The sequence below is a fragment of the Hemitrygon akajei genome, chromosome 13, assembly GCF_048418815.1.
Source record: "Hemitrygon akajei chromosome 13, sHemAka1.3, whole genome shotgun sequence".
Lineage (NCBI taxonomy): Eukaryota > Metazoa > Chordata > Chondrichthyes > Myliobatiformes > Dasyatidae > Hemitrygon > Hemitrygon akajei.
In genome coordinates this window covers 17808314-17831963 of record NC_133136.1, presented here as the reverse complement: position 1 = coordinate 17831963, position 23650 = coordinate 17808314, and the positions used below count along the sequence as shown (strand labels likewise).

The 23650-nt window shown below is 41.8% G+C and overlaps 1 protein-coding gene across 1 annotated transcript in view; it reads right to left on the bottom strand.

Annotated features, from left to right (window-relative positions):
• Positions 1-23650, bottom strand: part of nol6 (nucleolar protein 6 (RNA-associated)) — a 106167-nt gene that overhangs the window by 34622 nt on the left and 47895 nt on the right. Inside the window, exons 10-15 of the mRNA XM_073064213.1 lie at positions 21239-21340; positions 18918-19033; positions 18641-18818; positions 15385-15507; positions 12174-12322; positions 9793-9868 (exon numbers count right to left, since the gene is read on the bottom strand). Of these exons, the coding sequence (XP_072920314.1) occupies positions 9793-9868; positions 12174-12322; positions 15385-15507; positions 18641-18818; positions 18918-19033; positions 21239-21340 (744 nt within the window). The remainder of the gene's footprint in view (positions 1-9792; positions 9869-12173; positions 12323-15384; positions 15508-18640; positions 18819-18917; positions 19034-21238; positions 21341-23650) is intronic.

Sequence of the window (23650 nt, the reverse complement as noted above, 5' to 3'; positions counted from 1 at the left end):
GTCCATATAGACTACATCCACTGCCTTACCCTCGTCAACATTCCTCGTAACTACTTCAAAAAATTCAATAAGGTTTGTCAAACATGACCTTCCACGCACAAATCCATGCTGGCTACTCCTAATCAGATCCTGTCTATCCAGATAATTATAAATACTATCTCTAAGAATACTTTCCATTAATTTACCCACCACTGATGTCAAACTGACAGGTCTATAATTGCCAGGCTTACTTCTAGAACCCTTTTTAAACAATGGAACCACATGAGCAATACGCCAATCCTCCGGCACAATCCCTGTTTCTAATGACATCTGAAAGATCTCCGTCAGAGCTCCTGCTATCTCTACACAAACTTCCCTCAAGGTCCTGGGGAATATCCGGTCAGGACCCGGAGATTTATCCACTTTTAAATTTCTTAAAAGCGCCAGTACTTCCACTTCTTTAATTGTCATAGGTTCCATAACTTCCTTACTTGTTTCCCACACCTTACACCATTCGATATCCTTCTCCTTAGTGAATACCGAAGAGAAGAAATCGTTCAAAATCTCTCCCATCTCCCTCGGCTCCACACATAGCTGACCACCCTGATTCTCTAAGGGACCAATTTTATCCCTCACTATCCTCTTGCTTTTAATATAACTGTAGAAGCCTTTCGGATTTACTTCCACCTTATTTGCCAAACCAAACTCGTAACTTCTTTTAGCTTTTCTAATCTCTTTCTTAAGTTTCCTTTTACATTCTTTATATTCCTCGAGCAATTCCTTTACTCCATGCTGCCTATATCTATTGTAGACATCCCTCTTTTTTCGAACCAAGTTTCTAATATCCCTTGAAAACCATGGCGCTTTCAAACCTTTAATCTTTCCTTTCAACCGAACAGGAACATAAAGATTCTGTACCCTCATAATTTCACCCTTAAATGACCTCCATTTCTCTATTACATCCTTCCCATAAAACAACTTGACCCATTCCACTCTCTCTAAATCCCTGCGCATCTCCTCAAAGTTAGCCTTTCTCCAATCAAAAATCTCAACTCTAGGTCCAGTCCTGTCCTTCTCCATAATTATATTGAAGCTAATGCTATTGTGATCACTGGACCCGAAGTGCTCCCCAACACATACATCTGTCAGCTGACCTATCGCATTCCCTAACAGGAGATCCAACACTGCCCCATCTCTAGTCGGTACTTCTATGTATTGTTGCAAAAAGCTATCCTGCACACATTTCACAAACTCTAAACCATCCAGCCCTTTTACAGAATGAGCTTCCCAATCTATGTGTGGAAAATTAAAATCTCCCACAATCACCACCTTGTGTTTACTACAAATATCTGCTATCTCCTTACACATTTGCTCTTCCAACTCACGCTCCCCATTAGGTGGCCTATAATACACTCCTATCAGTGTTACTACACCTTTCCCATTCCTCAATTCCACCCAAATAGCCTCCCTAGAGGAGCTCTGTAATCTATCCTTCCAAAGCACCGCCATAAGATTTTCTCGGACAAGCAATGCAACACCTCCTCCTCTGGCCCCTCCTACTCTATCACACCTGAAGCAACTAAATCCAGGAATATTTAGTTGCCAATCACACCCTTCCTGCAACCATGTTTCACTAATAGCTACAACATCATAATTCCATGTATCAATCCACACTTTAAGCTCATCCACCTTTCTTACAATGCTCCTAGCATTAAAATAGATACATTTAAGATACTCTCCACCTCCTCCTCTCTTTTCATCCCTAGCAATGCATTCAAATTTATTATCCTTTTCTATCTTCTCCCCTACAACTTCGGGCTGAGCGCATCCCTCCTCCATCACCTGCCTGTCCTCCCTCACACACGGTCTACTTACTTGCTCTACTGGTGAACTATCCTCCTCTCCCATAGTTTCCTCAAATTGATTTCCGCCCCCCCATTTTACTAGTTTAAAGTCTGCCCCGTAGCCCTAGCAAACCTCCCCGCTAGGATATTGGTCCCCCCAGGATTCAAGTGTAACCCGTCCTTCTTGAACAGGTCACGCCTGCCCCAGAAGAGGTCCCAATGATCCAGAAACTTGAATCCCTGCCCCCTGCTCCAATCCCTCAACCACGCATTCATCCTCCACCTAATTCCATTCCTACTCTCACTGTCGCGTGGTACAGGCAGTAATCCCGAGATTACTACCTTTGCGGTCCTTCTTCTTAACTGCCTTCCTAACTCCCTATACTCTCGTTTCAGGACCTCTTCCCCTTTCCTACCTATGTCATTGGTACCTACATGTACCACGACCTCTGGCTCCTCACCCTCCCACTTCAGGATATCTTGGACGCGATCAGAGGGAGGGAGATTGAAAATCTGGCTGAGCGGTGCCACGACAACAACCTCTCAATAACAGCAAGACCAAGGAGCTGATTACTGACTTCAGGAGCAGGAAGTCCATAAGCCAGTTCTGATCAGGAGATAAGAAGTAAAGAGGGTCAGCAAGTTTAAATTCCTTGGTGTTTTCATTTCAGAGGATCTATCCTGGGTCCAGCACGCAGTGCCTTTACAAAAAAAGCACAGCAGCACCTCTACTTCCTTAGAAGTTTGCAAACATTCAGCATGACATCAAAAACTTTGACAAGCTTTTATAGTTGTGTGTTGGAGAGTATATGTTATCAATGTTTATTGCTTATTTATTTAATATTATTATTTTCTTTTGTATTTGCAGTTTGTTGTCTTTTGCACACTGGCTGTTTGTCTGTCCTGTTGGGTGAAGTCTCTCATCGATCTATTGTGTTTCATGCATTTACTGTGAATGCCCACAAGAAAACAAATCTCAGGGTTGTATATGGTGACATATGTGTACTTTGAAAATAAATTTACTTTGAACCTGGAACTTTTGAACTTTGATATTTAATTTTTTTTATTTCTTTTAGTTGTCTTCTGTTTAAAAGCTTCCAAACTTCCCACTAATTTTTTGGTACATTATGTGCCCTCTCTTTTCCTTTATCCTTTAAAAGGAGGATGAGCCAACCGTGGCTGACAAGGGAAGTCAAATTCCCATGTCAGCCACGGTTGCCTCATCGTCCTTTTAGAATACTTCATCATCTTTGGGATGCATCTATCCTGCAACTTCCTAATTTCCCCTAAAAACTCCAGTCATTGCTATTCTGCCATCATAGTGCCCCCTTCCAATCAACTTTGTCCAGCTCCTCTCTAATGCCTCTCTAGTTTACTTTACTGTACTGTAATACTGATAGATCTGCCTTTAGCTTCTCTTTCTCAAACTGCAGGGTGAATTCCATCATATGATCATAGCCTCCTCAGGGTTCCTTTACCTTACGCTCCCCAATCAAATCTTTAATTGCACAACACCCAATCCAGAATTGACTTTCCCTAGTGGGCTCAACCACAAGCTGCTCTAAAAAGCCATCTCAAACATGAGAAAATCTGAAGATGTGGGAAATCCAAAGCAACACACACACACACACACACACACACACACACACACACACACACACACACACACACACACACACACACACACACACACACACACACACACACACACACACACACACACACACCCGCCCCCCCCCCCCCCACCCCCGGAACAGCTCAGTAGGCCAGGCAGAATCTATAGTGAAGAATAAGCAGTCAACGTTTCAGGATGACACCTTTCTTCAGGGAAGTCCTAAAAGAGCCATCTCATTGGCATTCTACAAATTCCCTCTCTTGCGATCCAACACCAAATTGATTTTACCGATCTACCTACATATTGAAATCCTGCATATCGCACACCCTGCCTACTATTCGGAGGCCTATATATAACTCCCATCAGAGTATTTTTACCCTTGCATTTTCTTAATTCTACCCACAAGGGTTCTGATCCCATGCCATCTCTTGTAAAGATTTGATTTCACTTTTTTTTTGCCATCAGAACCACCCCTTCTTCCTATCTGCCTGTCCTTTCAATACAAGGTGTATCCCAACCCCAATTTTCATTTGGTTATGACTCAGTGATGCCCATGTGATACCCCCCAATCTCTACATGATCATCTACCTTATTCCTTTTTCTACATGCATTCAAATATAAGACCTTCTATCCTGTATTCATCACCCTTTTCGAAATTGCCTCCATTTACACTGCAAATCATACCACTGATTGCAATTTTGCCCGGTCATCTGCCTAACCTTCCTCACAGTCTCACTACACACTGCATCTACTTGTATACCAATTGCCCCATCCTTAGCCCTATCACTCCAGTCCCCATTCACCTGGCATCATAGGTTAATCCCCAACAAACCCTGCCCAAAAGATACTGTTCCCCCTCGGGTTCAGGTGTAATCCTTCCTTTTTGTACAGGTCATACCTTCCCCAGAAGAGATCCCAATGATTCAGAAATCTGAAACCCAGCCCCCTGCACCAATCCTTCAGCTACTCATTCATCTGTACTGCCACCTGTTACGCCTGTGCCCCCTCCTTTTTGAGAATCGCAAGATCGCTATTAATTCAGGTCAGGAGACCCAGGAAATGAGAGAGAGACGTTTGGAATGTTTGGCCCTCGGCGATACAAAGCCACGGGAAACTGCCATTGTCTCTTGGAGACGGAATTGTGTATTGAATACTGTGCTTCGTGGAAGCCCTCGGGCAACATGGGCTGGTTGGGGGATGGCATCATTCCACCCTGATTGACATCTGAGACCCCGTGAGTGGGGATAAAAGAGGGTCTGTGGGAACAGCCCCTCAGACGCACCAGAAGAAACGCTAGAAATCCTGTAACAGCGTAATAGCGAAAGCCGGTGGAAAGCCACGTGCGTCCTTTTCCATTTGCCTCGGAATTGGTGGGCCTTGCCACAGAAGAACGGCTTTAGCTAACGACAAAGGAGAAATCAGCCCCCAACGATTCTCGAAGGATTGACATCATAAAAGGAATGGGCAAGTTTTAATCTGCCTCTCTCTCCAACCAAAAGCTGCAGCTTGAATGAACTTGAGTGACTTTTATATTTCCATCGGACAATACATTATCCCCTAGACAATGATAGAGTTATTTCTTATTGATTATTATTATACCCGCGCTTTTAGATTTAGTATTGATGATGTGTATTATCTGTATGGTTGCACTGATATTATTTTTGTGTATTTTTATCAATAAATGCTGTTAAAAATAGTACCATCAGACTTCAGCGGACCTCTCTATCTTTGCTGGTAAGTGACCCAGTTACGGGGTACGTAACACACCCAATTCCTGCCCTGAGTAGCACTTGGTACTGGGAGTAATCTACAGATTACTACCTTGGAGGTCCTGGTCTTCAGCCTTTTCCCTAACTCCCTGCTCACCCCCCTTTCTACCTATGTCATTGATCCAATGTGCACCATTACCCCCTAGTTGCTCACCCTCCCTCTTGAGAATCTTTTGTAGCCACTCTGGACCCTAGCACCTGGGAGATAACACAGGTTTTCTCTTTCATGGCCACAAAATCTGCTGTTCATCCCTCTTTCGAGTCTCTTATCACTATTGCTCTGCCTAAATTTACCCTTCCCTGCTGATCTTCAGAACCACGTGCCTCTCCCTACTGTGCCCTGATAGGTCATCTTCTTCCCCCCCCCCCCACACCCCCCAACCCCAGCAGCATCCAAAGCAGTGTACCTGGTGCTGAGGGGAGCTTACAGCCAGCAGACAAATTGTCCTCGCTCAGTGTCTTAACAATTCTATGATCCTTAATGACATATATTGACAGTTAAATGAGAGAAATATGTGCAGTCAGGTGGCATCCATTAATAACCCTCACCATCCAGGACATGCCCTCTTCTCATTGCTACCAGCAGGGAGGAGATACAGGAGCCTGAAGACCCACACTGAATGTTTTAGGAACAGCTTCTTCCTCTCTGCCATCAGATTTCTGAACAGTCTCGTTATTTCCCCCTTGCATTTTTTTTGTAAGTTATAGTAGTAATTTTTACATCTTGCACTGTATTGCTATCATGAAACAAATGTCATGATTATGTGTCAATAAACCTGATTCTGATCTCAAGCAAGAACAGAATATCACATAAACTTGAAAACAACAAATTCAATTCCCTTTATTCAAAGAGGGCAGGAATCAGAGAGCAGGAAACTACAGGCCAGTGGGGAAGTAGTTAGAAACTGCTATTAAAGACATTAAACCAGGGCACTTAGAGAAGTTCACGGTAATCAGGCAAACTTAACATGGTTTTGTGAAAGTGAAACAACGTTTGATCAATTTAATGAATACCTTTGAAGTACTAACATGTGTGGTGGATAAAGGGCAACAGGTGGATATGCTAAGATTACTCACAAGCATTTAATAAGGTGCCACAAAAGTTATTGTGAAAAATAAAAGCTCCTGTTTTTAGACATAATATTTTGGCCTGAGTAGAGACTGGTTAGCTAACATAAAACAGTGAGTACAGCACTGCGCAAAAATCTTAAGCACATAAATGTAGTTAGAGTGCTGCAGACCTTTGCACAGTACTATATTGCCAACGTGGAGCGGAGAGCGAGTTTCTAAATCTGGCAGGAGCAAAGGAAGTTGGGAATAGTGAGGGTGGAGTGCCACACGAGGGATGTGGATCAGGTGGCAGAGAAGGAATGCCAGGGACAGGGGCTAGTACAGATGCACACACACCCAGCCTTGAGACACCAGGCTAGGTCATTTGATTATAAACAATCGGTTTTGTTATCGATCATTACAGAATGTCTCTCTGGTGCTTCCTGCTCCCTCCCCTCTCCCTTCCCCTATTCTTAACTCAGAGGGCAAAGATTTGTCAAATGGTTTATAATGTAGGAAAATAACACACACAAAATGCTGGAGGACCTCACCAGGTCAGGCAGTGTCTGTGGAAAAGAGTAAACAGTCAGCATTTTGGGCCGAGACCCTTCATCAGGACTGAAAAGGAAGGGAGAAGGTGCCAGAATAAAAAGGTGGGGGAGGGGGACAAGGCTAGCTGGAAGTTGGCAGATGAAGCCAGGTGGGTGGGAAAGGTCAAGGGCTGGAGAAGAGAGAATCTAATAGAAGGAATGTGGACATGTGGGAAAATCTGAAATGATCCGTTTTAGCTAGGACATTTTAAAAATAAACACATTATTTAACTGGTGAGAGATTACAGAGGGCTGAGATCCAAAAGGATCCGGGCATCCAGTTGTGTCATCTATAAAAGGTTAATAAGCACTTAGAGCACTTAGGAAAGTTAACAAAATGTTGACTGAGAGAAGAGATCATATTTCAGTTATGCAGAGCATTAGTGAGACCACAGCAAGAATATTTAGAACAGTATGTGGCTGCCTATTTAAAGTAATATGTTAATACACAGGAAGCAATTCAGACATGCATTACGAAACTAGTACCCAAAACATGCAGATTCTCTTGTGAGGAAAAAGTTGGATCAGCTAGGCTTGCACCTGCGGAAGTTAAATTCTGAAGGACATTGACAGCAGAGAGGGTGTCCCTCTTGTGGCAAAATGTAAAACCAGAAGTCAATGTTTAAAAATAAAGAGCTTCCACTTTTAGACAGGGACGAGGCTAACATTTGTTCTCCCTCACTAATGTGACTGTTTAAAACATTCTTCCTCAAACAACAATAGCAGCAGATTATTTGAATATTTTTAAGATAGATACAGATTCTTGATCAGCAAGCCACTGACAGGTTGCTGCATAAGCAAGAAAGTACGAGTTATATTAAAATCAAACCAGCCATGATCTTATTGAAGTGTGAAGCAGACTCAAGGAGCCAAGTGATCTGTTCCTGCTCAGTTTGTATTTGTGCACAGATTTATTTGTTCTGTAAGTATTTTGAAACCAACATCCTGCTTGTTACAATAATATAACATAGAAATCTGCAGCTCATTACAGGCCCTTTGGCCCTCAGTGTTGTGCCAACCATGTAACCTACCCTAGAAACTGCCTAGAATTGCCCTATCGCATTGCCCTATATTTTTCGAAGCTCCATGTTCCTACCCAAGGGTCTCTTAAAAGATCCTATTGTACCCACTTCCACCACCGTCGCTGACAGTGCATTCCTCGCACCCACCACTCTCTGCGTGAAAAAATTACCGCTGACAATCCCCTTGTACCTACTTCCAAGCACCTTAAAATTATGCCCCTCATGTTAGCCATTTCAGCCCTGGGAAAAAGCCTCTAGCTATCTACATGATCAATGCTTCTCATCATCCTATACATCTCCGTCAAGTCACTTCTCATCCTCCATCACTCCAGTCCAAGGAAAAAAGTCCAAGTTCATTCAACCTATTCTCATCAGGTGTACTCTCTAAACCAGGCAACATCTTTGTAAATCTCCTCCACACTCTCTCTATAGTAGCCACTATATCTTTATATAATAATCTTGGTGAAATAATATAAGATCAACATTAGAATGTCAGTAACTCCACCATGGATGGTCACAAACTCACCTGTGAAAGCAAGAGGGTTGGGTATGGGGCTAGCAACCCCATTCCATAAAAACCCAGAGCTGCAGATACAGCAACAGAAGCCCCAAAGACCTCATGCTTTGGTGAGAAATGATCTTTGAAGCTGACAGCAAGCAGATGGACTAACCTGGGGACAACTTGAAAGACTGACCCAGGGCAGAGGACTCTGCAAACTAAGTACCTCAATGCAAGCAAATTGCAGCACTTCGTTAAGATTAATAAGTAACAGAATAAATCAAAACCAAATCACTTATCAATGGTGCCATTCCACACTTATCTATTCATCCACAGTTTTGCTGAAGTCTTAGACACATATTATATAAAAGACTTTTGCACAGTACTGTAGTAATTTTATGTATTGCACTGTACTGCTGCCACAAAAAGAAAAAAAAACAAATTTCGTGACAGGGGACTAAAGCTGATTCTGATATGGATCTCTGTTGTCGACCAAGAGTAGGAAGGGGGCAGGAAGAGGGGAAACATGAGAAAGGGAGAGGGGAGGAAGTGGGAAAAATCAGAGACATTCTGTAATGACCAATAAACCAATTGTTTAGAATCAAATGACCTTGCCTGGCGTCTCAGGGCTGGGTGTGTCTGCACACATGCCACCCCTGACCCTGGCACTCCCTTCTCTGCCATCTGTCTCACATCCCTTCTGTGGCGCTCCACCCTCGCCATTCCTAACAGCCTTTGCTCCTGCCAAGTTTACAAACTCACTCTCCACTTCACGTTGACAAATACAGTACTGTGCAAAAGTCATAGGAACGTTAGCTATATCTACATGCCTAACACTTTTGCACAATATTTTATGCATGCGAATTGCAGCTGAGATAAAAATATTTCACTAAGATGTGAGCTGACAGTATAGATGAAGCGCTTCATTGTGATTATTCAATCTGACAACTTGGAAGATGCTAAATAGGGTGTGCTCAATAATTCATGCACATTTCATTTTCATTTGTTTTGACCTCAAGGACAGGCACAGTCATTGCTTATTTGCCTATGCCGTGTTGTCCTGGGGAAATGGCGGTGTGCATTCTGCTAATCCACTGTGATATATGACTATAGACGGCCACACAGGACTGGTGCTGTTACTGCAGATCCAGAGAAGAATAAAGGGAATGGAGACAGCCATTTTGCTTCTCTACAAAGTATTTTTCTGAAACCAGAATTCAATTCTCAGCGAAAGGTTCAGACCTCAGAGTTACTAGATCGATCACCAGCACACCATTCTCATTTGAGAGTGTGCCCAATTATCATTTCAGATGCACACACCTCCCCAAAAGAGACACAGCATTCAGATCATTCTCTAATTCTAGCATCACAATGTGTGTGCCTCCCAGTTACACAATTCATTCATTTTCAAATGAACTCCTTACCCCCTTCTCAACTTCCATGACAGAGTCGAGTAAATCTCCAGCATAAGACACCATTGACGTTGGAAGATCCACATGTCTTCAGGAAGGAAGAGAGGGGGGGAAGAGAAAGAAAAAAATCTTCATTAGTACCATGCATATTTCCGATATCTCACTTTTCTTGTCACAAACAATGGATAAATGTCATAAGATGAGGTGACAGAGATGGAACCATTACGCAAGTAAACAGGGTCTTTGGCCCATCAAATCCACGTCAACCACCAAGCATCACTTCACACGAATCTCATCACATTCTCTCCATGACAGCATAGCCATTCTACCGTCCATGGCTATCTGGAGAAGAAAAATCTCAGCGATGAATTCTGCATACATACTTTGATAATAAAATGAACCTTTGAACCTTCAGCAGTTAGCACAGCACTATTTAGCTCGTGGTGTCGAAGAGTTCGGAGTTCAATTCCGGCAGCGTCTGCAAGGAGTTTGTACGTTCTCCCTGTGACCGCATCGGTTTCCTCCGGATGCTCCATTTTCCTCCCACAGTCCAAAGACTGTGGTAGGTTAATTGGTCAATGTAAATTGTCCTGTGATTAGGCTGGCATTAAATCAGGGGATTGTTCGGCAACGCGGTTCTTTGGGCTGGAAGGGCCTATTCCATGTTGGGTCGGAAGGGCCTCAATTTTCTAACCATTCACCGACACACTGCAGATAATTTGCACTTGCCAATTAACTCTCCATCTACATGCTTTGGGTAACTGGGAGGAAACTGCAGACTAAGTGGTCAAAAGGAGAGCTTGCAAACCCTATCCAGACAAGACCCAAGGTCAGGATTGAACCCTGGGTTAGTGGGGCCATGAGGCAGCAGCCATACCAGCTACACCACTATGCTGCCCATAGACAAATTTCAGATGAGTCAGGTGACTATTGTGGCAGCAGAGGATAGTAAAAACCACCCAGATGATCACCGGGGTCTCCCTCCCAAATATTTGTGACATTTACCGAGAGTGTTGTATACAAAGAACCTGAAGCATTGCTGGGGATCCCCACCACTCAGCCCACAATCTCTTTGACCCACCACCATCAGAAAAGAGGTAGAGGAGCATCAGGATTAGGGTTGACAGGCTGCATAACAGGCTGAGACATTCCCTCAGGCTGAGACATTAATGAATATCCTGCCACCACCGAGGTGTTGTCACCGGGACTGTAAGTTGTTTACTGTGTACCTGTGTTGCGCACATTGAGTTATATTTATTAATTATTTGCGGTGGCAACTTATTTGTTTTGTGCTATTCGATATACGTCTTGTGGGTGCACCGCGGTCCGGAGGAACATGGTTTCATTAGGTCGCATACACGTATGGTCAGATGACAATAAACTTGATTTTGAATGTACCTCTTGCTCAGGAGAAAGGAAGCTAAAGTATATATGTAAGGAATGGGATCAGTATACTAATTACCATGCACTATATGTCAACATCAGATAATTAAAAATAAAAGGGATGGTACATATTACAGAAACAAAGTATCACCCTGCTACTACACTTTTAAATCAGATGCAGGTTACCGGCTGACACTCAATAGGCATCACAACTGTTGGAGCAATAAACAATGTAATTTGAGAACTGATCTGTATACATAAAATTTTAAAATAAGTAGTTTCTCATTTTATCATTTCTGGGGGGTGTGGAAAGAGAAAAGAACAACAACAAATCAGCAAACAGGACATGTGGAGGAATTTCTTTACCAAGACAGTGGTGAATCTGTGGAATTCGTTGCACAAGGGAGCTGTGGAGGCCAAATCCTTATGTATATTTAAGACAGAGGTTGATGGATTTTTGATCAATCAGGGCATGAAGGGATACGGGAAGGCAAGAGATGGGGGCTGAGGGAAAATGGATCAGCTGTGATAAAATGGCGGAGCAGACTTGATGGGCTAAATAGCCTAATTGTGCTCCTTTATCATGGGATCTTTGAATCAAATATTGGAACAACTCAGTAAAATCAGAAGCCAAGTCTCTTGGCTGCCACATAAATAGAAGAAAAACAAACATTCTTCGAGGTCAAAGATGAACTTAACTCCAATGGAGTTGTAACTACAAGCCTGGCTGCGAAAGGAGGGTTGGGCAAGGGGCTAGCAACCCCATTCCACAAAAACCCAGCGCTGCGGAAGAGGCAACAGAAGCTGCAAAGACCTCATCCCTGGGAAAGGACAGGGTACACCTAGAGAAGATGGGCCATGCCCGAGAACAACTTGAAAGACTGGCTCAGGACAGAGGACTCTGGCAAGCTGCTGTGCAGGGCTGATGGGTTTAACAAAAAGAAAGGTTGGCATGTGATAGCGTACAAACTTCAGAAGACACAAGGAAGAATTAAGATCTATTCACTTACAGCTGAAGAAGGTATTTAATAATTTGCTCAGGGATACGCCGACAGTCACATATATTGCCACCCTTCCACAGGACAGCCTCACAAATGGATCCATCCTGGAAACGTCTCAGCTCAGAATTCTCTCCCCAGAATTCCCTAAATTCTGCTGCCTGTTAAAAACAAAGGATTCATTTCTGATTTATTTTCGATTTACACAGGCACTGGTGAAACACAGCAACACCTTACTGGCAGCAAACAAATCTATTAACTACTCTATTAATAACACACAATGATCACTGTAATCAATAGCCTAGAACTTTCTTTTCGAAGTTGAGCGTCTGAACCACCTGCAGAACCTGCCACTCCTGCGGTGTGCAGTCTCGAAGGTGCAGGACTGTTCTACCATGGTGTATACAGGCAAAGTCGAAGTGGCAGAACCCGGGACTGAGAGGGTAGACTGAGCTATGAGAGTGTAGTTTGGCCATTGCTGGAGCAGACGGGAAGCCAATTCAAAGTGACAGTTCCAAGGTATGGCGAAAGTGTATCGAAGTGGCAGGGCCTGGGTCGGAGAGCGAGGAATGAGCCTATGCTTGCCAAATTTAAGTGCCGGGCCAGATTGAAAAGATCAGGGTGTCAGGGCTGGAGGCAAAGGTTGGGCCAGTGATCAGCTTGTGGCTCGGCGAGTTTTACTCATCTCTGCGCTGAACTGAGGCTGTGGCCTGCAACTAACGGGCTCCTGGACCAGCTCCAGTAATGACTGGCGTCACTGTAGACTCAGTTCCATGAACTTCAGTTCTGAATGTTATTTGCATACTTTTTATTGTTTGCGCGATTCGTTCTTTTTTTCTGCACGTTGGGTGTTTGATGGTCTTTTTTAAAGGGGTTCTGTTGTGTTTTTTTTGTGGCTGCCTGTGAGGAGACAAATCTCAAGGTTGTACACAGTACACATATCTTGATAATACATGTATTTTGAACTTTGCCCTGCAACAACTCATGCGAAGTGAGCTGAAGCACAAAACCAAAAAACCTGGATGCAGAATTAGGCCATTCGGCCCATCAAGTTTACTCTGCCATTTGATCATGGATGATTTATTATCTCTCCCAATCACATTCTCCTGCCTACTTCCCCTAACCTTTGATGCCCTTACTAATCAAGAACCTATCAATCTCCACTTTGAAAATACCCAATGACATGGCCTCCCCAGCCATCTGTGTTAATGAACTTCAGATTCGCCACCCTCTGGCTAAAGAAATTCCTCCTCATCTCTGTTCTGAAGGGACATCCTTGTATTCTGAGACTGTGCCCTCTGGTCCTAGAATCTCTCACCATGGGATACTGACAGTACAGATACTTTCTCTCCGACTGAGTTCTTCTAGCATTCTGCTTATCATTCAACTAGTCTTGCATCATTAGCCATTTCAAAATGAAGCAAGATTATTTTCAATTCACCCTTTCAAATTAACTATTCACAACAACTTACTTTAAGCAGCGGTGCATTCCCATTACTCATCTCAAACTTTCTAGCTTCATAATTTGCAGGTACGAGGTCTCCAATGGCACTTGCTGCAATGGACGTCAGCGGCAACAGCACCACCTTTCCTTACACCAGTGCCTCAACTATATCCAGCCTCCACAGTATCAACGTTTGCTGAGCCACAAACCCACAGCAAAATACTCATCGTTTGCACATTTGAAAGCAATTTCTATATTATCTCAGTAATTGTAGATTATTAAGTCTGAAATACAGGTGCAATTAAAATTGACAAGCAATTAAAGTACAAAAGATTTTAATATATATCTTTGAAAAATTTATGAAAGAAAATACAGGGTACATAAATAAAATTAGATTTTATTTACTAGATACAGCGTGGAACAGGCCAACATGCCACACACTCCCCGAGCTTTAATAGCATCATCATAATGTCGCAGGATGCTCAGCAGCAATTCTGGCTCAGTGTGCCATTAAAGCTCACATAGTTTTCACATAATGAATACAGGATTTTCAGAATACTTTACATTGAGACTAAAGTAATGTGGCATGGTAGCGTAATGGTTAGCACAAAGCTTTATAGTATCAGTGACCCATGTTCAATTCCCACCGCTGACCGTAAGGAGTTTGTACGTTCTCTCCGTGGCCACGTGTTTTCCCCGGGTGCTCCAGTTTCCTCCCACGGTCCAACGATGTACCAGTTGATAGGCTAATTGTCCTGTGATTAGGCTAGGATTAAATCGGGGGGAGGGGGGTTTGCTGGGCAGAACTGAAAGGACTGGGAGAGTCTATGACACACTGCATCTCAATAAATAAACCAGTGATGGCTTAAACTCACATCAGTTCAGTTACTGTAGAAAAATCTGCAGAAGGATTCTAAATGAAAAGACAACATACCAACAGCAATTTTAGGACTTCCACATTAACCATTCTTCAATGCATATCCCAAAAGGTCTGTGACTGTCACACAATAACGATGGCTAACACCTGATATTACCATCACAAAGAAAATCAATTTGATTATCATTGATTTTCAGAATTGAAAGGCCTAGATAGAGTGGACATGGAGAGAATGTTTCCAATAGTGGAAGAGTCTAGGACCAGAGGGCACAGCCTTAGAATAGAAGAAAGTCCCTATAGAACAGAGATGAGGATTAATGTCTTTAGGAAGAGGGTAATGAATCGCCGGAATTTATTGCCACAGATGGCTGTGGAGGCCAAGTCATTGGGCACATTTAAAGCAGGAGTTGATATGTTCTTGATTCGTAAGGGTGTCAAAAGTTACAGGGAGAAGGCAGGAGAATGGGGTTGAGAAGGATAATATATCTGCATGATTGAATGTCAGTACAGATTCGATGGGATGAATGGCTTAATTCTGCTCCAATGAATATTACAAAGGACCATCTTGTTCTCTAAATAAAATTTCAAAGAACAACAGATGGAGGAAATCTGAAATAAAAACAGAAAATGCTGTGAACAATCAGCATGTCAAGCAGCATCTGGGAAGGAGAAATTAAAGTTCAAGGTTTGAACCCCTTCTAATTTGTTCGCTGTCTCTTCAGCTGCAGTTTTTCAAAGTGGCAGAAGAACACTCCAGAGAGTCAAATATAATTGATTCTGAAAGTCAGTACGGTACATATGCAGAGAATACAGATGACAAAATTCTAAATAACTTATTCAGTTGGCAGAATGCAGCCCACCACAAAAAGATCCATTATAAACTATATCGAAAATATCTTTACCTCCGGAGTATTTGCCTGAGGTCCTTTTTCCAAAACATTCATTGAAAACTGAGGATTCAGTAAAAGGCCAAAGGATAAATGTTTGACATCCTTGTGTTTTGGAGGATCCACATTTATAGGCCACTGTACACAAAAAGAATGAAAAAAAATTAATGCAAAACTAAATACGATCCTATGATCCTATATAGATCAATAATAAGCATCATGCTTCCATTAGCCTCCTGTAATAAAAGGGAGAGGTTGATAAACATGTAGATCCAGCAACTTCAAGAGTACAATGCAGTTAATGCACAGTTAGAAACCGTTGTTTTTTTTAAATAATACTTTTTATAAGATTTGTACTTTCTAACAAACTCGTGTATTTTTCACACTCACTGGCAGAAAGCAGTATAGCAGCTAAACTAACGGTTTATCACCTTTGACATTTTTTCATTGGCTAAGTATTAGCGCATTACCCACATGATGTAATTGTTTCAATTATGTAGCCTATTAACTAATTTACTACTATGGAATTCTCTTATCTATGAAAATGACAGATTTTTCAGAAGTGCAATCTTTTATTTGTTGGTCTTACACCCTTTAGCATTAATTCCCCTCTTAGCATCATTTATCAGCTCTTTGTTTAGTTTGCTTCGTACTTACAAGTTTGTTTGTACGCTAAAATAAACTGAAATCTTGGAATTAAGACTGCTTGCCATTTTCAATTCTTGGAAGAACCACAGGATCAAAAAATAAACAGAGATCTAACAATGCTTTCATTTTTACTAAGTGCTGTTGTTTATCAGTTAACAGCCAAGAAGAGTGCCTCCAAATACGCTTTGCAAGAACAGACATTAACAGCGCCAACTCCTAAAATAATAAGAAGAGTTAGATAAGAAGTGAGTTACCGGTCTCCTGGTAACACACCCAATCACCATTCCTCTTAGGTTAGCCCAGACCATATTAACTGTGGTTTCATCCATGGATGGATGCCACCACAGTTTAACTTTACCAACTACCACATTCTTACATCTTATCAAATGTTAATTAGAGCACAAATTCTCCTGCTAACCAAATCAAATGAGATGGAGGCTCATCACCTCCACCCTTGTCCCCTAACTCAGCCACACAGACAACTAAGCCTGGAATCTTGCTAGGTAAAAGCGTGAGCCAAAGCTGGTTTGATTTCAACATTCAAGAGAAAAAGGTACATGGATGGGAGGTATACGGAGAGCTATGGTTCCGGTGCAGGTCAAATGGTTCAGCATGAACTAGATGGGCTGAAGGGACTGTTTCTGCGCTGTAGTGTCCTATGAATCTATTTCACAAAACACATCTCCACCCTGCCATCATACCATCTCTTTTCCCCAGGGCTGAAATGGCTGCCACAAGAGGACACAGGTTTAAGGTGCTGGGGAGTAGGTACAGAGGAGACGTCAGGTGTAAGTTTTTTACGCATAGAGTGGTGAGTGCGTGGAATGGGCTGCCAGCAACAGTGGTGGAGGCGGATACGATAGGGTCTTTTAAGAGAGTTTTAGATAAGTACATGGAGCTTAGTAAAATAGAGGGCTATAGGTAATCCTAGTAATTTCTACGGTAGGGACATGTTTGGCACAACTTTGTGGGCCGAAGGGCCTGTATTGTGCTGTAGGGTTTCTATGTTTTCCAATTGTACTTTCTTGCAGATATCACTAGAGGGCAACATAACACAAGCAATATTCTTTTGCATTATCGCCAGGGTGTTTTACTTCTCAAGGAAGACAGATATTACAACCTGCAGACATTCTCTGGATATTTTTAGTGAAATTGACTGGACAGAATTTACTTCATTGAATCGATATGTCCAAATTTTATTTTGTCTTATTGATAATCTGAAGTAGTGATCTAACGCTTAATTTGGTGAAAAATTACCAGGGTTGCAGACTATTGATCAAGGAACATCAATCTGAAATTTATTAAAGCTAGTCTTTACAATGTAGATACAGAAACACTCAATAATTCTCAAGAACCCATTTAGTTCACCTCCAACTTTTACAGAAAGAACTGAGAGGAGAGAGCCAATCAGACTGAAGAAATTACCAGGAGAGATTTATTTTAAAATAAGCAAAAAGATATTCCTGATGAGTTACAACTCCACACTTCAAGAGCAAAGAGTTATTTCTACAATGTACAAAGGGAATAAATAGTAAAAGCAATTTCTGAACAGAAACTACAAAAACTGCAGCGAACCATTAGGATAGCAGAAAGGGTCATTGGGTGGACTTGTATGTGGCCAGGGGGAAAAAGAATCATTGCAGACACTACACACCCAGCAAACTGCCTTTTCCAAAAGCTCCCTTCGGGAAAGCGTTATAGGGCTATTGAAAACAAAAACTTCACAGCATCTTAAAAGTTTCTTTCCTCAGGCAGTTAATCTGATCAACCCCTCAACCCCACCCCCAGCACCTCAGCCACCACACTGCTCTGGAATGCTTTAAACACTTTTTATAATGCTGTTTACATTGCAAATACATGCAGGTATTTATGTATTTGCATACATTTTATCTATATCCGTACTTCTCACATTTTTACATAATTCATTATTTTTAATCATTGAATAGTATTTTTTGTTGTACATTGCACCAATACACAATTTCCTAATAAATGTAAATGTTTATGGCAAATAAAGTAGCTCGTGGCTATTACAACACACACAAAATGCTGGTGGAACACAGCAGGCCAGGCAGCATCTATAGGGAGAAGCACTGTCGACGTTTCGGGCCGAGACCCTTCGTCAGGACCCTTCCACCAGCATTTTGTGTGTGTTCTTGTTTGAATTTCCAGCATCTGCAGATTTCCTCGTGTTTGCTCGTGGCTATAGCTTATTTTTGGAGGACTCTGGTTCATGTTACCTACGTTTTTGCCATGTGACTGGGGCGCTTCAGCGCAGACTGAATCTGCGACCTGCAGTCAACAAACAACACAGTGCTAAACTGAACTGAATTAAGCTAAATAGTCTTAGATCATTCCTGTGGTTTAATGTTTAATATTGTGTGTTATTCGCTCGCTTTTTACCATTTGCTCGATTTCTACTTTTTCTCCCGCACATTGGGAGTTTGATGTTTTCTTTAAGTTGGTTCCAAGGTACTTGTTTTGTGATTGCCTGTGGGAGGATGAATCTCAGGGCTGTATACTGCATACATGCTTTGTTGATAAATGTACTTTGAATCCTTGCAGACACTTATGTCCAAAACACTCATTTTCTCAAGCTGTCAATGACCAAAATGATTTGACTTACTTCAGATATTTGAACAAGAGCATGAGAGAGAAGGTGAATCCGCTGCCCGAGTCCATGGGTTAATAGTGACAGAAGGCGAGGCAGGATCGTAGCAATGTAGTTGCCTCCATGATCAATCAATTCATTGAGCAGTTTCATCTTTTTACAGCCCTCCTGCAGCTTGACCAGGTTCTTCAGGCTATTAAGAAATGTTCAGAAACATGAGGGAAATTATACACAAAAATATTCTTCCAATATAGTAAAATAGCATTGATATAAATGAAAAAAATGCCCTTACAAAAAGACATGGTCAAATGCTTGAATGAAATGTTTCCGAGTCATCAAGAGCATTTCAAAGCCATCCACGGTCTTATTGTCAAGAATTTCCATTGATTTCTCTGCTTCATGCTGAATCTGAAATATTACCACACAAAATAAAGTTTCAATAATTGAACATTTAAAAAAACTGCAGTTGGAAATCTCAAATAAAAAAGAGAAAATGCTGATTGAATTCAGCAGCATCTATGGAAAGAGAAACAGTCAACACTTTGAGTCTGCGACCTTTCATTCTCTTTTGACAGATATTGTCTGATCAACTTAGTATTTTTCGAGAGACGACTGAACATCAATAGATTGCAAAACTCAAAATACAGCAGATGCTAGAAGCAAAATAAAGTGTTGGAAATATTTAGTAGATCTACAGGCATGTTCTAAATAAACACATAAACAAATACATATATATTTTTTTAAATCATATCTGATCCATTTATAGCTATTGATTATTGTGCATGGTTTATTGTATTTGATTTTGTTCAACAATTAAGCTCCGGAACAGATTAGAAAGGTCAGATTGTCGGGACTGGAGGCAAGGGATGGGCCGATGTTCAGCTCGCTGCTTGGCAAGATTTACTTGTCTCTGTGCTGAACTGAGGTTGTGGCCTGCAACTAACGGGCTCCTGGATTGGCTGTCACTGGCTTCATGGCCGTGAACTCACTTTGGTTAAATTTAATTCTGAATGTTATTTGTTTACTTTTTATTGTTTGCACGATTTGTTCTTTTCTTTTTGCACATTGAGTGCTTGACGGTCTTTTTTAATGGGTTTCCTTGTAACTGTCTGTAAGGAGACAAATCTCAAGGTTGTATACAGTATACATACTTTGATAACATATGTACCTTGAACGTTGATTAGTTTTGTGAGAATTTAAGTGGTAGTGATTATAGGAAAGGCCCTGCTAGTGGTACTTTGGTTTCCGTAATGCATTTTATAACATGCCAGACAAAAAGCTGTTAAATGAGGTCAGGGCTCAGAGTACAGAACAGAGCTAGAAGAATGCAGTAAACAACTCTCTTCCAGGTTATTAGGATGTTACTAATGACAAGATCTTGCAGAAGATATAGAAGAGGTTTGCCACGATGACAGAAGAGAGGAGAACTATCAGGAGAACAATCTGTTATCGTAAGTGCTACAAAGGGAAACTTGTAACGGAAAACTATCATGAAATGTTTTGACGAAAACCAAAGATCAAAAGGTTTAAATCAACCAACGAAAGAACTAGAAAATAATTGAGAATATTCCCACTGCCCCCCTCTGCATCAGATCCACAAGAGCTTTACAATTTAGACCACACTGCCCAAGGGTGAAATTAATGCCTGTAAAAGCTGTGAAAAAGCAGCATGGAATGGCCTAATTCGCGCAGTTGTGGATGTAAACCGGTCACCTCTTTGTCATGAGCTAACAAAGAGAACAAGGGCCAAATGGCCTCTTGTGCAATGCAATTCTAACCATTCAGGCTTACAAAACGCATTTGATAAGGTTCTACAATTTGTTTTGAAGAAATGGAAGTGAAAGAACTTCAGTAATCTTATAACAAAGGTGAGGAATATCCTGAAAGACAGGACACAGATATGGACAATACACAAGAAGTGACAAGTAACATTTCCTTCTATTTTCTGCAGTTTTTCATCATATTGATTAATAGTTTTGGTGGATGACCAGAGACTTGGGTAAATTGGGGAACACAAACACTCAGTCTGAATTACTAATCAATGGTGAGTTAATTGATCACAGAATGGCAGTAGAAGAAATAACAGATTCCAACTCCACTTCACTATCTGCATGAATACCATTGAAAAGTACACCGTGCCAAAGAGGTGTTTAAAAGCAGCCAGAGTATATAGTTGGGAGCCACAAGTTCAAATAAGCTGCCAATATTTGATTTCAACATTTAAGAGAAATTTGGATAGTTACAGAGGGCTATGGTCTGGGTGCAGGTCAATGGAATTAGGCCGCATAACAGCTTGGCATCGACTAGATGGGCCGAATGGATGGTTTCTGCACTGGACTGTTCTAAGACTCTATTCACTAATATAAGAATGATCGTTTCTTCAAGGTATCACAGGGCTGGGAAATGCAAATTAGAATCAATTTTCAGAATAGCAGGAAGGAAAATTTGGAGATGGGCAAAAGAGAAAAGCATGGATTTAAAACATCGGCAAATAATAAATTTAACACAACATAGCGTAATTTCCTTCATAAAAGCTTACAGACATGAAACTTTTCTTATAAATTAGTCCCAATATACAATGAAAAAAATTAGCAACCATATCATGTTTTGTACCTGCTTGTATTTGCTTGCTGTCATTTCAGCACAGAGGTTTACATATCCTGAGGGATCCACAAATACAACTTCAAAAGACTGATGGAAGTCTGCAAGTGATGGCTATGGGAAAAAATGTTAGCATGTTATCTACTTCAATAAATAACACTCAGCATCATCTCGCCAATCCCTAATGAAGTCAAACCAAGACAACAGTCCATCACATGAAACTCGCAATAATCTCCAGAATAAACAAATTGACTAAGTATACTATTATGCTTTACCCTCTCTACACCCACGGCTGTGTAACTAGGAATCCAGTTACTGATAAAGTTCAGCAAAGATGCCGTGAAAATAGTGCCTGAGAAGATTGTGTGAAGGCTAGCCTTTGATAGGAAATACAAATTGAGCTGCCAGAGGGTGCAAGGAGATACAGAGCAGAGCTCTTAGAAGTAGTTAGCTCATCTTCTTTCTAAAGGGTAAATTATGGTGCAAAAATGGAATGAGACAATGGCCTTGGTTGAAGCCATATATTCTGTGCTGTGGATTTATTATGTGTATTATGGTAACTAGTCACGAGTGGGACGCAGTAAAAGCAAAGGGCTTATTTTACGTATTTATGCTTATTTCATGGCAGTTTTAAGCTTGGAACTGTGAAGATCATATCTTTGCGGAGATTATGCTCAATAATGCTTCAATGTTTGTTTACTAATTGCTAATAAAGGAGTGAAATGCAGAATTCGACTTTGAAGCAATCATTGGAGCTGTGGGTATATCATGCTAGTATAACAGCTTCCTCTGGGATCGCAAACTGGTGGCACTGGATAAATTGGTATGGAGTTATTATAGGACAGGTACATTGGGATGCAGTTCCTTAAACTTAGATCATTCAAGTTTAAGTTCAATTTCTCATTCAACCGTACATATGCATTCCACCAAAAGAAACAATGTTCCTTCAGATCAAGGTGCACAGCACAGTACATATAACTCACACATGTAACACACAAACTAACATTACCACAAACAAATTAACAAATAATAATAATGTACATTTACAATACAAGTTTTTCTTCCGCAGTTTAACGGAGGCACGACTGCGCAAGTGCGTGTAAGTCGGACCATGAGGCAGCGGGAGTTTTTAAAGAGAACAGTTAGATGGTGCGGGTGACAGAGAGGGACAGAGTAGGAAGGCTTTGTCTCGAGCGGCTTCAGCGAGCAGAGGCTGAGGACGAGCTTCACTCCAAGTGAGGTAAGGCCGAGTAAGTTCCTTTAAAAGGAGAAAGTTTCAAAAGTTGAGGCAAGTATTGGGTAGGTCATGGCAGCTGAGATCGGCCCCATGGTTTGTTCATCCTGCAGCATATGGGAAATCAGGGATACTTCAAGTGTCCCTGACGACCATGTGTGCAGGAAGTGTGTCCAGCTGCAGCTTCTGGCAGACTGCATTGAGCGTCTGGAGCTGCGATTGGATTCATACTGGAGCATCCGCGATTCTGAGAAAGTCGTGAATAGCACGTTCAGTGAGTTGGCCACACCGCAGGTAAAGGCTATACAGGCAGAAAGGGAAGGGGTGGCCACTAGACAGCGTAGCAGTAGGCAGGTAGTGCAGGAGTCCCCTGAGGTCATCTCCCTCCTAAACAGATATACTGTTTTGGATACTGTTGGGGGAGATGTCTCATCAGGGGAAGGCAGCAGCAGCCGAGTTCATGGCACCATGGGTGGCTCTGCGGCACAGGAGGGAAGGAAAAGGAGTGGGAGAGCTATAGTGATAGGGGATTTGATTGTAAGGGGAATAGATAGGCGTTTCTGCGGCCGCAAACGAGACTCCAGGATGGTATGTTGCCTCCCTGGTGCAAGGGTCAAGGATGTCTCTGAGCAGCTGCAGGACATTCTGGAATGGGAGGGTGAACAGCCAATGGTCGTGGTGCACATAGGTACCAACGATATAGGTAAAAAACAGGATGAGGTCCTACGAGGTGAATTTAGGGAGTTAGGAGATAAACTAAAAAGTGGGACCATAAAGGTAATAATCTCTGGATTACTACCAGTGCCACGTGCTAGTCAGAGTAGAAATAGGAGGATATTTCAGATGAATACATGGCTTGAAAAATGGTGCAAGGGGGAGGGATTCAAATTTCTGGGGCATTGTAAACAGTTCTGGGGGAGGTGGGACCGGTACAAACAGGACGGTCTGCACCTGGGCTGGACTGGAACCAATGTCCTAGGGGGAGTGTTTGCTACTGCTGTTCAGGTGGCTTTAAACTAATGTGGCAGGCAGGCAAATCCAGAGCAAAAGGCAAAAATGGCCACTTTTCAACATAATTGTATAAGGGCTAAGAGTGTTGCAAAAACAAGCCTGAAGGCTTTGTGTGTCAATGTGAGGAGCATTCGTAACAAGATGGATGAATTGAATGTGCAGATAGTTATTAATGAATA